At 53.6% G+C, this 12,462-nt stretch overlaps 2 protein-coding genes across 2 annotated transcripts in view; both read left to right on the forward strand.

The window, feature by feature from the left end:
• PRPF6 (pre-mRNA processing factor 6) overlaps window positions 1-6,929 on the forward strand; it is a 71,327-nt gene extending 64,398 nt beyond the window's left edge. Inside the window, exons 19-21 of the mRNA XM_007524436.3 lie at window positions 2,036-2,150; window positions 6,055-6,181; window positions 6,659-6,929. Coding sequence (XP_007524498.1) covers window positions 2,036-2,150; window positions 6,055-6,181; window positions 6,659-6,811 — 395 coding nt within the window. The 3' untranslated portion in view covers window positions 6,812-6,929. The remainder of the gene's footprint in view (window positions 1-2,035; window positions 2,151-6,054; window positions 6,182-6,658) is intronic.
• Window positions 6,930-8,682: 1,753 nt separating this feature from the next.
• On the forward strand, window positions 8,683-11,335 carry C14H20orf204 (chromosome 14 C20orf204 homolog). Its single transcript, XM_060171003.1, has 5 exons — window positions 8,683-8,760; window positions 8,916-8,978; window positions 10,427-10,717; window positions 10,803-10,955; window positions 11,074-11,335. Exons 1-5 carry the CDS (start codon window positions 8,683-8,685, stop codon window positions 11,203-11,205), a joined length of 717 nt encoding a protein of 238 aa, XP_060026986.1. The 3' UTR covers window positions 11,206-11,335.
• The last annotated feature ends 1,127 nt before the right edge of the window (window positions 11,336-12,462 follow it).

The following is a 12,462-nucleotide window of genomic DNA, read 5'->3' on the forward strand; positions in this document are numbered from 1 at the left end:
GCACCACTCTAGAACATGTAGGCCAGGGATCATATCGGGAATCTCAGGCATACAAGTCCAACCAGTTGAGCCATTTCCTCAGTTGTCAGACTCTTTTCTTAAAGAAAGTGGGAGACAGAAAGGGAAAGAGGAGAGAGACTGCAGCCCTGCTCCACAGCTTTGCTTGGTGCTCCCACATGGTGGCTGAGAGCTCAGAGCTGGGCTATGTGCTCTGCCAGGTGAGCTCTCTTGAGGCCCCTGAATTTACCTTTTTCCACCAGTGCCAGGCATGAATCCAGCACATCACTCTTGGACTCTGAGCCATCTCACCCACCCACTGTGCATTATTTTTTGTCATCACCAGGTAGGCATTACTCTGATCCAGTGTTTTCAGATAGAATAAGAAGCAATCCAAGAGTAGATAGAGCTTGACTCTCAAGCATCAAGTTTGAGTTGGATTCCTGGCATTGGATGTGCCAGAATGATGCTCCAGTGTTCCTCACCCCACCCCACCCCACCCCCTTTTTGGAATGATTGAGTGGATGAGAGAAAACTAGAGCATCATTCTGGCACAACACTGGCAAATTTGGGACCCCAGGCTTGTAATTGCAATACTCCGGAACTATCTGTGTGCTTCTAATCACAAAACTCTGAGGGAGTTTCTACCTTACAGAGAAAGAAAAAGACCTTATGTAATTTTCCAAAGGTTATCAGACATGATGAAATAACTCAGATTTATTAGACTAAAAATACTTTTTTTAAAAAAGAATTTAATTATTTATGAGAAAGATAGAAGGAGAGAGAGAGAAAGAACCAGACATCACTCTGGTACATGTGCTGCCAGGGATTGAACTTGGGACCTCATTCCTGAGAATCCAATGCTTTATCCACTGCACCATCTCCCAGACCACCTAAAATTACTTTTTACTCTGTTCTAACCTGCTAGGTAAATTATAAATCTAAAAGAGTTTTAAAGATATGCATAGATGATTTGAGGTTTACTTACAACTTCAGTTTCTTTGCATTATCATTACCCAGCGTAATGTGTGTAATAGAGTGTAGAAATTTTATATTGTGCAGGCTATTGTGTGTTGGATGATGGCTCCTTTAAAATGGTTTTAGGTGAGAAAAGAGAAAATATCATGAACTCTTGGCATTAAATATATTTGAACTATAAAGACAAAAAAATTTTAAAAGAATTATCTGTGTCGATATGCTAGAGAGATATCATTCACCTTTTAGTTCCATTTTAATATCATTTGAGATTACTCTCCCCCCCCCCCATTTTATTGGATAGGACAGAGAGAAATTAAGAGGGGAGGGGAAGATGGACTACCTGTGAAGCATGCTCTCCCACCTACCCCCCCAGGTGGGGATCCAGGGGCTTGAACTGGGATCCTTGCACTTTGTACTACTATATGTGCTTAATCTGTTGCACTACCTCCTAGCCACCTAAGATAACTGTCTTTTGCATGAGGCTTTTTTTTTTTTTTTTTGCTTGCCACCAGAGTTATTGGTGGCCTTGGTGCCTGCTCTCTAAACCCACTGCTCAGGCAGCCATTTTTTCCCACTTTTTTTTTTCCTTTTCTGTTTTTATTTGACAGGAAATTGAGAGGGGAGATAGAGACCTGCAGCCATGCTTCACTGCTCATGAAATATTCCCCTACAGGTGGGGAGTGGGGCTCGAACCTGGGTCCTTGTGCACATATGTGCACCTAACCAGGTGTGCCACCGCTCAGCCCCCCCCCCCCTTTTGCATGAATCTTTAGAAGTACTTCTGATTGTTTTGTAACAATAGGTTTTTAAATGTGAATTCTCTGTCTGTGTATTAAAGCCCTTATAGTGGTTGGGCTGCTGTGGGCAGTAGGGCAGGCAGGTGGATGCATACTTTGTATTTCTCTGCTCTTCAGGCCCAGTGAGCAGGTGTGTGGACACCCCCAGCTTGAGTCTGCTGATACCTATGAATGCCCTTTTGGGGGTGGGGGGCAGCCTGTGTGTGGATGCTGCCTGCCTGAAATCAGAGGTGAATCTCAGGAGGCCTATATCTGATTTCCAGGTGTCCTGTGGTCTGAAGCCATCTTCCTGGAGGCCCGCCCCCAGAGGAAGACCAAGAGTGTCGATGCCCTGAAGAAGTGTGAACATGACCCCCATGTCCTCCTGGCAGTGGCCAAGTGAGTGGGGATATTTTGTGGGATTGCTGGCCCTTGGAGACTTGACAGAGCTCTCATATCAGAGCCCAAGTGGCTTCCAGAGTCCTCAGCTGCCAGAGCTAGGTGACAGGGCACTGTAACCCAGACAGAGACCATTTGGGCGTGTGCTGTCAGTACCTACTGTCCTAGGCCCCTGGGAAGTGGCCTCCTTGGACCCCTCCTGTCTACTCTGGCTCCTTCTAAGGGGGCTGTGGGCTTCTTTCTATTTCTCTGCCACTTTCTTGGTTATACCGATACACACCCTGGGTTGCCCGACAGACAGACCTGCTGATTTTTTATCCACACAGAGTATATACAAAGCGCCTTTGGCTCAGAGAACTTGAGGCAAGAACTTTGCTTTGTCTTCTCAGGCTGAGAAATGAGACTTTGCCACCTTTGTGATTTTTGGCACAACCCAGGTTCTAGCCAGCCTGCCTAGGTGCAGGGGCAGACATGCTCAAGGTCTCACCACCTTGTTTGTGGTCCATGGGCTAATGGGCAGGAGGTCAGTGAGTGGCTCCTCACCTCAGATGCTGCTGAAGTGTGGTGTGCCTGCCCAGGCCCCCCTGCCTGCTGGGTCCCACTGTCAGGGTGACTGTTGTGTGTGACCCTCTGATAGCGCTGCCATAAAACCTTGTAAATGGCTTTGCTAAAGTAAATAAGTCACTCCTCGCTGTTCCCAGACTATGTTCTGCTATCTGAGTTTGTGTTCTTTAAATCACAGTTTATCTGACACCGAGCAATTATGAATACCACAAGGCTTAAAAAGCAATCAGGTTATCAGAGCTGGAAAACAACCCCCTAGAGGGATGGGAAGGCTTGCTTAGCTCTGGTCCCTCTGCCAGCCGGAGAGGGAGTACTGCTCAGTGCTGCCCCCACCAGCCTGCCTTCAGTGGTGCAGGAGCAGTGGGCTCCTGGGATTCCTCACCAGTTTGGACCTCCTACAGGCCTGGATTTCAGGGCAGTGCCATGAGCCTGGCTTGCTCATTGCTGACCTGGACTTATCTAGGAGTTGGCTTAGGTTCCTGCTAGAATTCCTGGGGCACTCTTTTTTTTTTTTTTTAACCGGAGCACTGCTCAGCTCTGGTTTATGGTGGTGCTGAGGCTTGAACTGGGACTTTATAGAGAGTCTTCTACATAGCCATTATGCTGTCTCCCTGCCCATCGCATTTATTTTCATGTCATTGTGTTTTGCCCAAAGGAAAATGATAGTTTGAAGTTCAGCTCTATACGGACTCTTTTACCTATGGGATATCCACAGATGAACTTAGGGCCTTGTCTATGTGCAAAACGCCACGCTGCCTCTCCAGCCTAGTTTCTGCCCCAGTTTTAGAGAGAGCGAGGGAGAGAGCGAAGAACAGGTTCCAAAGCACCACACCCACAAGACTGCTCTCGTTCGGTCCTTAGTGCTCCCATGCGGTGTCAGGGGTCAAGCCCAGGATCTTGAGCATGGAAGACATGTGGTGCTCTGTTCACTGAGTCCCCTGGGGCTTTTTTTTCTTTTCTTTTTAACATGAGTGAGCCAAGGAGAGAGGGAGGGTGACGGAGAGAGAAAGAGAGAGAAGACAAGAATGAGAGCACCAGCCACTGCCACCTCCTGGAGGACAGCCTCTGGATTTTTTTTTTTTTTTTTTTTTTTTTGGCTTCCAGGGTTATTGCTGGGGTTCGGTGCCTGCACTACAAATCCACTGCTCCTGGAGGCCATTTTTTTTTTTCCCATTTTGTTGCCCTTGTCATTATTGTTGCCATTGATGTTGTTGGATAGTACATAGAGTAATGGAGAGAGGAGGGGAAAACAGAGGGAGAGAAAGATAGACATCTACAGACCTGCTTCACTGCTTGTGAGGTGACTTCTCTGCAGGTGGGGAGCCGGGGGCTTGAACTGGGACCCTTATGCCAGTCTTTGCGCTTTGCACATGTGCTTAACCCACTGCGCTACCGTCCGACCCCCCTCCTCTGAATTTTTTTATTTTTATTTTTTTTATTTTGTTGTCGTCATTGGATAGGACAGAGAGAAATGGAGAGAGGAGGGGAAGACAGAGAAGAGGAGAGAAAGACAGACACCTGCAGACCTGCTTCACCGCCTGTGAAGTGACTCCCCTGCAGGTGGGGAACCTGGAACTCAAACCGGGATCCTTATGCGGGTCCTTGCGCTTTGCACCACGTGCGCTTAACCCGCTGCGCTACAGCCCGACTCCCCCTCTGGATTTTTTTTTTTTTATTTATTTCCTTTTGTTGCCCTTGTTGTTTTATTGTTGTAGTTATTATTGTTGTTGTCGTTGTTGGATAGGACAGAGAGAAATGGAGAGAGGAGGGGAAGACAGAGAGAGGGAGAGAAAGATAGACACCTGCAGACCTGCTTCACTGAAGTGACTCCCCTGCAGGTGGGAAGCCAGGGACTCGAACCAGGATTCTTATGCTGGTCCTTTCGCTTTGCCCCATGTGCGCTTACCCCGCTGTGCTACTGCCCAGCTCCCCCCTCTGGATTTTTTTTAAGGGTAGTTGGGAGTGCAGCAGGTGGCCCGCCTTGCGTAGCACACACTTACCATGCTCAAGGACCCCAGTTTGAGCCCTGGGTCACCACACGAGAGCAGCTACAGGGGTAAGCATCAGAAGCAGTGGGATGGTGTTGTGGAGTCTCTCTTTCTCCCTCCCCCTCTCTGTCTCTGTCTCTCTCTCTCACTCTCCTATCTATAGGGAAAAAAATAAAAGGGAAAAAAATTGGCCATTGGGAGCCATAAAGTCAAGTAGGCACAAGCAGTAACTTGTGGCAGAAATAAATAGATAAATAAATGAGATACAATTTATCTGGCAGCCTAGGAGGTAGTACAGTGGATAAAGGGTTGGACTCTCAACCATGAAGTCCTGAGTTCAATCTCTGACATTCCATGTGCCAGAGTGATGCTCTGGTTCTCTGTTTCTCACTTAAAAAATAAACCTTTAAAAAAGTGAGAGGGAGGGAGTCGGGCGGTACTGCAGCGGGTTAAGTGCACATGGTGAAAAGCGCTAGGACCAGTAAGGATCCCGGTTTGAGCCCCCAGTTCCCCACCTGCAGGGGAGTCGCTTCACAGGTGGTGAAGCAGGTCTGCAGGTGTCTTTCTCTCCCCCCCTCTGTCTTCCCCTCCTCTCTCCATTTCTCTGTGTCCTATCCAACAATGATGACATCAAGAACAACAATAACTACAACAATAAAACAAGGGCAACAGGGGGTCGGGCGGTGGCGCAATGGGTTAAGCGCATGTGACGCAAAGCGCAGGGACCCGCGTAAGGATCCCGGTTCGAGCCCCCGGCTCCCCACCTGCAGGGGAGTCGCTTCACAGGCAGTGAAGCAGGTCTGCAGGTGTCTGTCTTTCTCTCCCCTTCTCTGTCTTCCCCTCCTCTCTCCATTTCTCTCTGTCCTATCCAACAACGAACAACATCAACAATGGCAATAATAATAACAACAACAAGACTACAACAACAAGGGCAACAAAAGGGGGACAAAATGGCCTCCAGGAGCGGTGGATTCATGGTGCAGGCACCGAGCCCAGCAATAACCCTGGAGGGAAAAAAAAAAAAAAAACAAGGGCAACCAAAGGGAAAATAAATATTAAAAAAAAATTTTTAAAAAAAAGTGAGAGAGGGACCATTGGCTTGATACATGAAAGGCAAGTCCAGAATCTGAAGTGGTCTCCAGGCAGCTGGGCCCTGCCCTCAGCCCTCCTGTGGGGAGTCCAGGGGCTCACAACCCCCAAGGAGAGGGCTACACTGATGAGGTGGCACCTGGCCTGTGGAGCTGCTGCCATCACCCACCCCACACCGGAAAGCTAACCCGGGCAGCCACACCAGGCTGACCCACAGACACCACATGTGACTTCTGACTCTAGTTTCCACCCTTCTTCTGCAGGCTGTTCTGGAGTGAGCGGAAGATCACCAAAGCCAGGGAATGGTTCCACCGCACAGTGAAGATTGACTCAGACCTGGGAGACGCCTGGGCTTTCTTCTACAAGTTCGAACTGCAGCATGGCACAGAGGTGAGGCACTGACCACCCTTAGCCACGGGGGCCTCTGCTGTCTGCTGTTCCCCCCATGCCCAGTTGGGGAGCTCAGGAACAGTGGGGAGATATGGAGCAGGGAGGATGGAAGACACACTCTACCTGCACACCTGCTTTCCAGCGCAAGCCTTGAGGCCTGCAGTGTAGGCGCTTGGGCCCTTGTAAATGTCTTCAGTCCCTTCAGGGAGGTGGTGGGTGATGACTAGGCCTGGGATTGTCCCTGCACCTCAGCATCCTCCGTCTTCCGGAGTCTGAGCTTCCAGGGAGCCCATGAGCTGTCCCCTCCAGAAGCCAGAGCTGTACTTGGCATTGTGGGGGTCTCCACAGGAAGTGGGGCTGTGCCATGGAACCTGCACAGCCTGCAAGCTTGGTCCTAGGCCTCCTGCTGCTGGGCAGCCTTTGTGGCCTGGCCCTTTCCCCACCTCAGACATCTTGGTGCCCCCCACACACACACAGGAGCAGCAAGAGGAGGTACGGAGGCGCTGTGAGAATGCGGAGCCGAGGCACGGGGAGCTCTGGTGTGCTGTGTCCAAGGACATCGCCAACTGGCAGCGGAAGATTGGGGAGATACTGGTGTTGGTGGCAGCCAGCATCAAGAACACCTTCTGACATTTGGGGCCTGCAGGGCTGGGGCCTTGGGCCAAGTATGGAGGACTGTAGTGAGGAGGGTAGCAGGGCTGCTGTACTGCCCACCCTGTTCTGTAATTAAAGGTTTTTTTATGTCACATAGCGGGGCTCTTCACTTGCTGATCTACTCTGAGCCCTGGTCTGATGTGTGCTTTCACCATCCCCTCTGGCCTGATGAACTCTCCAGGCCTTCTCAATGGTTCTGTCAGCCCACTGAGGCTCCCTGGTGAGTGTGTAGAGGAGGGCTGGGCCTTGCTTCCCTGATGACACATCTGTTCCCTCTGAACCACAAGTACTGTGCTCCAGAAGGCGCACCACCAGCTGTCCTGTGTGCCTACGGGGATTAGGATGATGGCTTGGCACCTGCCCCCAAGGTTATCTTACACTCACAGGTGAATTTATCTTTGCTGATAATCAGCGTGTGCATTTGTTACTGCCGTCTTCTCTGGATTGAAAGATGTATCCCTTAGGAGACCTTTGCTATTTGTGAGGCTAAAGACTTTGGCTCCCTGCATGTTCAGTTGAAACCACCTGGTTCTCTTTGGAAGGGGGTGTACTGCTGACAGCTGTCCAGAGGTAATAGGTGGGCCAGGGAGACATGCTCACTGCTACATGGGGCCTGGTAGTTGCCTCTATACTTTGCCTGTAAAAGACCCACAGGCAGCCCCTTGGTGCCTTGTGCTGATTCTGAAGGGTCCGTGATGGGAAGATAGATCCAGGGCTCCGCCTTTGGTACCAGCTGAATTAATGCTCCAGTGTGGTGGGCACGCAGGGCATGGAGCAAAGGTCCTGGATCTACCTCCCTCACTGCTCTGGGAGGCAGGAGGACACAGCCAGCCTTGGGCAAAGGGAGGACCAGCCCTGTGTGGAGCCAGGATCTGCTGGTGTGAGGCTCTAGGCCTCTTTTTTTTTTTTTTTTTTTAACATTTTATTTATTTATTAATGAGAAAGGAGAGAGAAAGAATCAGACATCACTCTGGCACATGTGCAGCTGGGGATCAAATTCAGGACCTCCTGCTTGAGAGTCCAAAGTCTTATCACTGCGCCACCTCCCAGACCACCTAGGCCTCTTCTGACTGAGGTGGGCCTTCAGGAACCACTGGAAGAGGCTGAGGGGTGTTGTCAAGGACACGGGGTTTCCTGACCTCTGGGGGAAGCAGGCAGAGTGCTGCCTGGCTCTGTGACTGCAGGCCCTGGAAACGGGCTCAAATGTCAACCTGCCCCATTACAGCTATGGAGACTGATGTCCAGGGAGGAGGGTGATATGGTATAGTTGCTGTCACCTTCTGCCCCACTTTGGGTATGGCTCCTCCTGGTTCTTGCTCTGGCCCTCATATCAGATGAGGCCTATAGATAGGACTCTTAGAAAGTCCCAGAACATCTGGACTATCCACATGTAAATGAACATCTCTCTCATCTATGTGAGTCTCTTTCCTCAAGAGCTTTGAGGCTGTTTGTTTTATTTTGTTTCCCAGAGCAGTAATCAGCTCTGGCTTATGGTAATGATTGAACCTGGGACTTTGAAGCCTTTTGCATAACTATCCTATCTCCCCACCTGATTTGAGATCTTAAGCCACAATTCTCTACCTCCTTCAAAAATTTTACTAGTGATTTGATTCAATAGTGGCTTACAATATTATATTACAGTAGTATAATTCCACACCTCACCCTCTGCCTAAGTTCTATTCCCACCCCTCACCCCCCCTCCAAAAAAAAAAAAAAAACACCTACTTTGCTCCCTGGGAAAAAACACCTCTTTTCTAGCTCACCGTGTTTTTAGCTCTGACTTAGGGTGAGCAGGGCTGAGGAAGCTTGAGTTCTAGGGTGCTGCTTGGCCACAGAGTGAACGCACAATGGCCAGGCAGAGGCTGCTGGGGCAAGTGGCCGTGGCCATGACCTCCCGTTGTAAGAGGCCACCCTGCCCAAGCTGGGCCAGCGGGAGCCTGGGAAGTCCCAGAGAGGACCTGCTGGGGCAGGACCCCCGACAGCAGGGTGCAGCCCGCCCACCTGGTTCTGCACTGGAAGGGCAGCACCTGCTGAGACTGAGGACAGCCCCCTGTCCCCTCTCCACTACCTTCATCTTCAGGGTCGCCTTCGGGAGAAGGCAACCGGCCACCCCACCGCTGGCTCCTCACTGGCGCTGGCTTGGGTCAGGTTGATTGAAGAAGTGATTGGATAGGGGGTGGGGAGAAGGAGGGGGCAGGGCTGAGATCCTTTGGCTCCCTCCCTCTGCTCGGAGGAGCCAACTTCAAAAGCCGGCCGCTGCAGCCAGTCCAGAGAAGCCCCGTCGGTCTGCAGCCCATACCTGAGGACCCCAGGATCATGTGTGAAGCCCACTGGCAGGAGTGAGGGCTGACACCCAGAGGCCCATGGTGAGCAGGTTCTCCCTGGGGAGGGGGGCTTGGGAGCATGCACCTCCCAGGAAATGCTGCCTATCCTACGCCCGTCCGCTGGGAAATCCCCATCCCTGGCTAGGCACTGGGTGCTCCTGCCTTGAGTGCCCAGCACTGGCAGTGGATGGGGGTGGGGGGTCAGCTGGGTCACCTGGTGCCGGATCTGAGGCCAGGCTGAGCCTTGGAGCCCCCTGGGGAGCCGACTCCTTACCCCAGGGCCCCCTGGGCAGCCAGCCTATACCACTAGGCTCCCTCCCCCATACTGCCTATCGCCACAGTCACCTCTGTGTGACCCATGGCCAGCAGGGCAGTGGGGCATCTGCTGCTGAGGTGGCCACAGTGCCAGCATTTGTCCCAGGCTCCAAGCTGCTCGAGCCTCAGGCAGCAGCTCACCCTGCACTACACACCCAAGTCCCCCAGGTCCCCTAGATGCTTGCTCAGGGTGCTGCTCCCTCAGCCTCCCCTGCCATAGCTGGGAAGCCGAGTCCTGTATCTCACTGGCTTCACTTGATTAATTTTCTAGGCTCAGGCTCCAGCCAGGGGCCGTGGACATGCCTGAGGCTGGGAGCCCTGGATGTGTGCCGTGGGTGGGGGTGGGGGGCGCTTTGTCCTCTGGAGAGCCAGTCCCTTGCCTTGCCTCTGGGGGTTTCCCCACACCTTCCCCTTCTGATGGGGTGTGACCTTGAGTTCTGAGCCCTCACCTATCTTCTGGCTGGCTGGGCTAAACTCCAATTCCCAGGCTCACTTAGCTGGCTGTGTCAGGGCCATTGATTGGGGGAAGTGGGGACTTGGGAGGCGCCCAGCAGTAGGGGGGCAGATGAGTCCAGTCTTGGGGCAGGAAATAGCACCCTATGGAGAGCCCCGTACTGGAGGGGGTTTGTGCTGTGGTGGGGTGGCTCAGCATTTGACCAGGGAGGGACAAGACCATTCTGCTGGTTAGAAGGGGCTTCCTCCTTTACCATGGACCTAGACCAGTCCTGCCCCCAGTCTCATGGACACCTGTCTGTGGAATCCCGTTTCCTTCCTAGTCTCCCTAAAACCTCATCCACAGCCCTGGTGTCCATCCGGCCCCGAAAAGATTTATTTATGCAAGAGAACCACAGCATCGTGATGCCGGGAACTAACTGGGAACCTCATGCTTGAGAGTCCAACACTATCCGCTGCACCCCATCCCGGGGGCTGCGTGCCCCCCATTTTAGATTAGGGCAGCGATGGCGGCTGCCCTAACAGGCGTCTCTTGCAGGTGCCCCCCAGGCTGGTGGTCTGGGCGCTGCTGCTGTTGGGGCTGGGGCTGCGCGGCGGGCGGGCTGGGCGCGGCTGCAGCGTCCCAGATGTGCTCCGCCACTATCGCGCCGTCATCTTCGAGGACCTGCAGGCAGCAGTGAGGCGGGCTGGGCCCAGCTCCAGGCAGCGCTATTTCCATCAGAAAAACCTGACGGGAGCGGGGGCCCTCCCCCAGCGGGGGCTGGTGGGCGCCTCTTGCAGCGCCCAGAAGGTAGGTGGGAGGCCCCCTCTCCTGCCGTCCCCTACCCCGGGCTCGTCCTCCACCCTGCACCCTCTGCCCTTCCTTCCCTCCACAGGAACGCAACATCCTGCTGTCCATCGCAGCGTTGGGGCGCAGCCTGCAGGAGGCCGTGGCAGGCGGGGGCCGTGGGGCGCTGGAGAAGGCGGCCCGGACCGTGGCTGCGCGCACAGAGGCTGTGCTGCGCCTCCACTGCCCGACGCTGCGCCAGGTGCGCCCGCCCCCCTCCCCGCGCGGCTGCGGGCTCCCTCCCCGGGGCTGGCCGGGCTGGAGAGGATGGAGGGGCGGGAGGGGAGCGCGCCGCCGAGCCCCTGCCTTCCACACCGCAGAGCCCACGCCCCACGACGCGCCCCGCCCGGCGCCCGGGCCACCCGAGGCAGCTGCTGCTGCGCGCCCTGCACGCCGTCGCCACCTGCTGGGCAAAGCTCTTCGCTCTGCACGGCCCAGCCGCCGAGGGCTAGAGCACCCCCGGGCACCCTCCCAGCTCCGGACCAAGCCTGCCCAGACCTCGAAGCTTCGCCGCGCGGACCCAGCCACTAGGACCCGAGCCGCCAGCCACGGGCCTTTCCCCGGCGCCTGCAGGTGTCTCCGCAGCACCGGGGACGCTACCCCACTCGGCCGGCAGGGGGCAGCCCCGGACGTTGGACCGGTCTCTGGCTCTCCGGGTGGGGGCCTCCGCCAGGCCCCCTAACCTGGTGTATCCGTCCTGCCCTGCTCTGGAAGGGGGATGTGGGGGTGGAGGGGAACGGGATGGAAACGGGAGTTGAGGGGAAGGCTGCACTTTGTGAATTCAGAGCAAAACAACCGGATAAAGGAAACGGGCCTGAAGGGAAGGCCGAGTCACAGGCTGTGGCTGCAGGCAGGCCAGGCCATTTCCTGCGCCCTGGGAGGGCGGCCTGGTCCTCTGCTGGCTGGACCGGCTGCCAGGGACCCACTGCCTTGTGCCCTAGAACCTGGCTTCGGCTTGGCAGCGTGGGGGCTGATGGCTGAACTCCCCCACCTACATGTCTCCTCCCTAGTCACAGGCTCTGAGGAACAGCAGGGAGGAGGGAGAGTAGAGGACCGGGAACTCAACCCCTAGCATTGCAGTCCTCCCACTAACCCCAGAGGAACCACAGCGACCCAGGTGTGGGTACCCTGGCAGGCCAGGACAGCAGGACACACAAATCCTCTCTGGGGGTTGGGGGGCTCACATTACCACAAGCAAGGACCCATATTCAGCCCCCACCACCACACAGGAGCACCTGCAGGGGAAAGCTTCATGGGTGGCACTGTGGTGTCTCTCCTTCCTGTCTTTCTGTCTCTGAAATTATCTGGCAACTTCAGGCAGGACTTGAAAGTCAATAAATCTAGGAGCTTTTTTCACAACCACGTTAAGTGCTTATTTTTTAAAAATTTGTATTCATTAATTTATTTTTGTTGCCACCAGGGTTATTGCTGGGGCTCAGTGCTGCGCTACAAATCCACCACTGCTAGAGGCCATTTTTCCTTTATTTATTTATTTATTTATTTATTTATTTATTTATTTTTATTTGATAGGACAGACAAATTGAGAGAGAAGGTTGGTTGGGGACACAGCATAATGGTTTTACAAAACAAACTCTCATGCCTAAGGCTTCCAGGTCCCAGTTTCAATATTCTACACTACCATGAGCCAGAGCTAAGCAGTTCTCAGGAAAAAAAAAGGGGGGGGTACAGGGGAGTTGGGCAGGTTGAGC

The sequence above is a fragment of the Erinaceus europaeus genome, chromosome 14 (assembly GCF_950295315.1).
Source record: "Erinaceus europaeus chromosome 14, mEriEur2.1, whole genome shotgun sequence".
NCBI lineage: Eukaryota > Metazoa > Chordata > Mammalia > Eulipotyphla > Erinaceidae > Erinaceus > Erinaceus europaeus.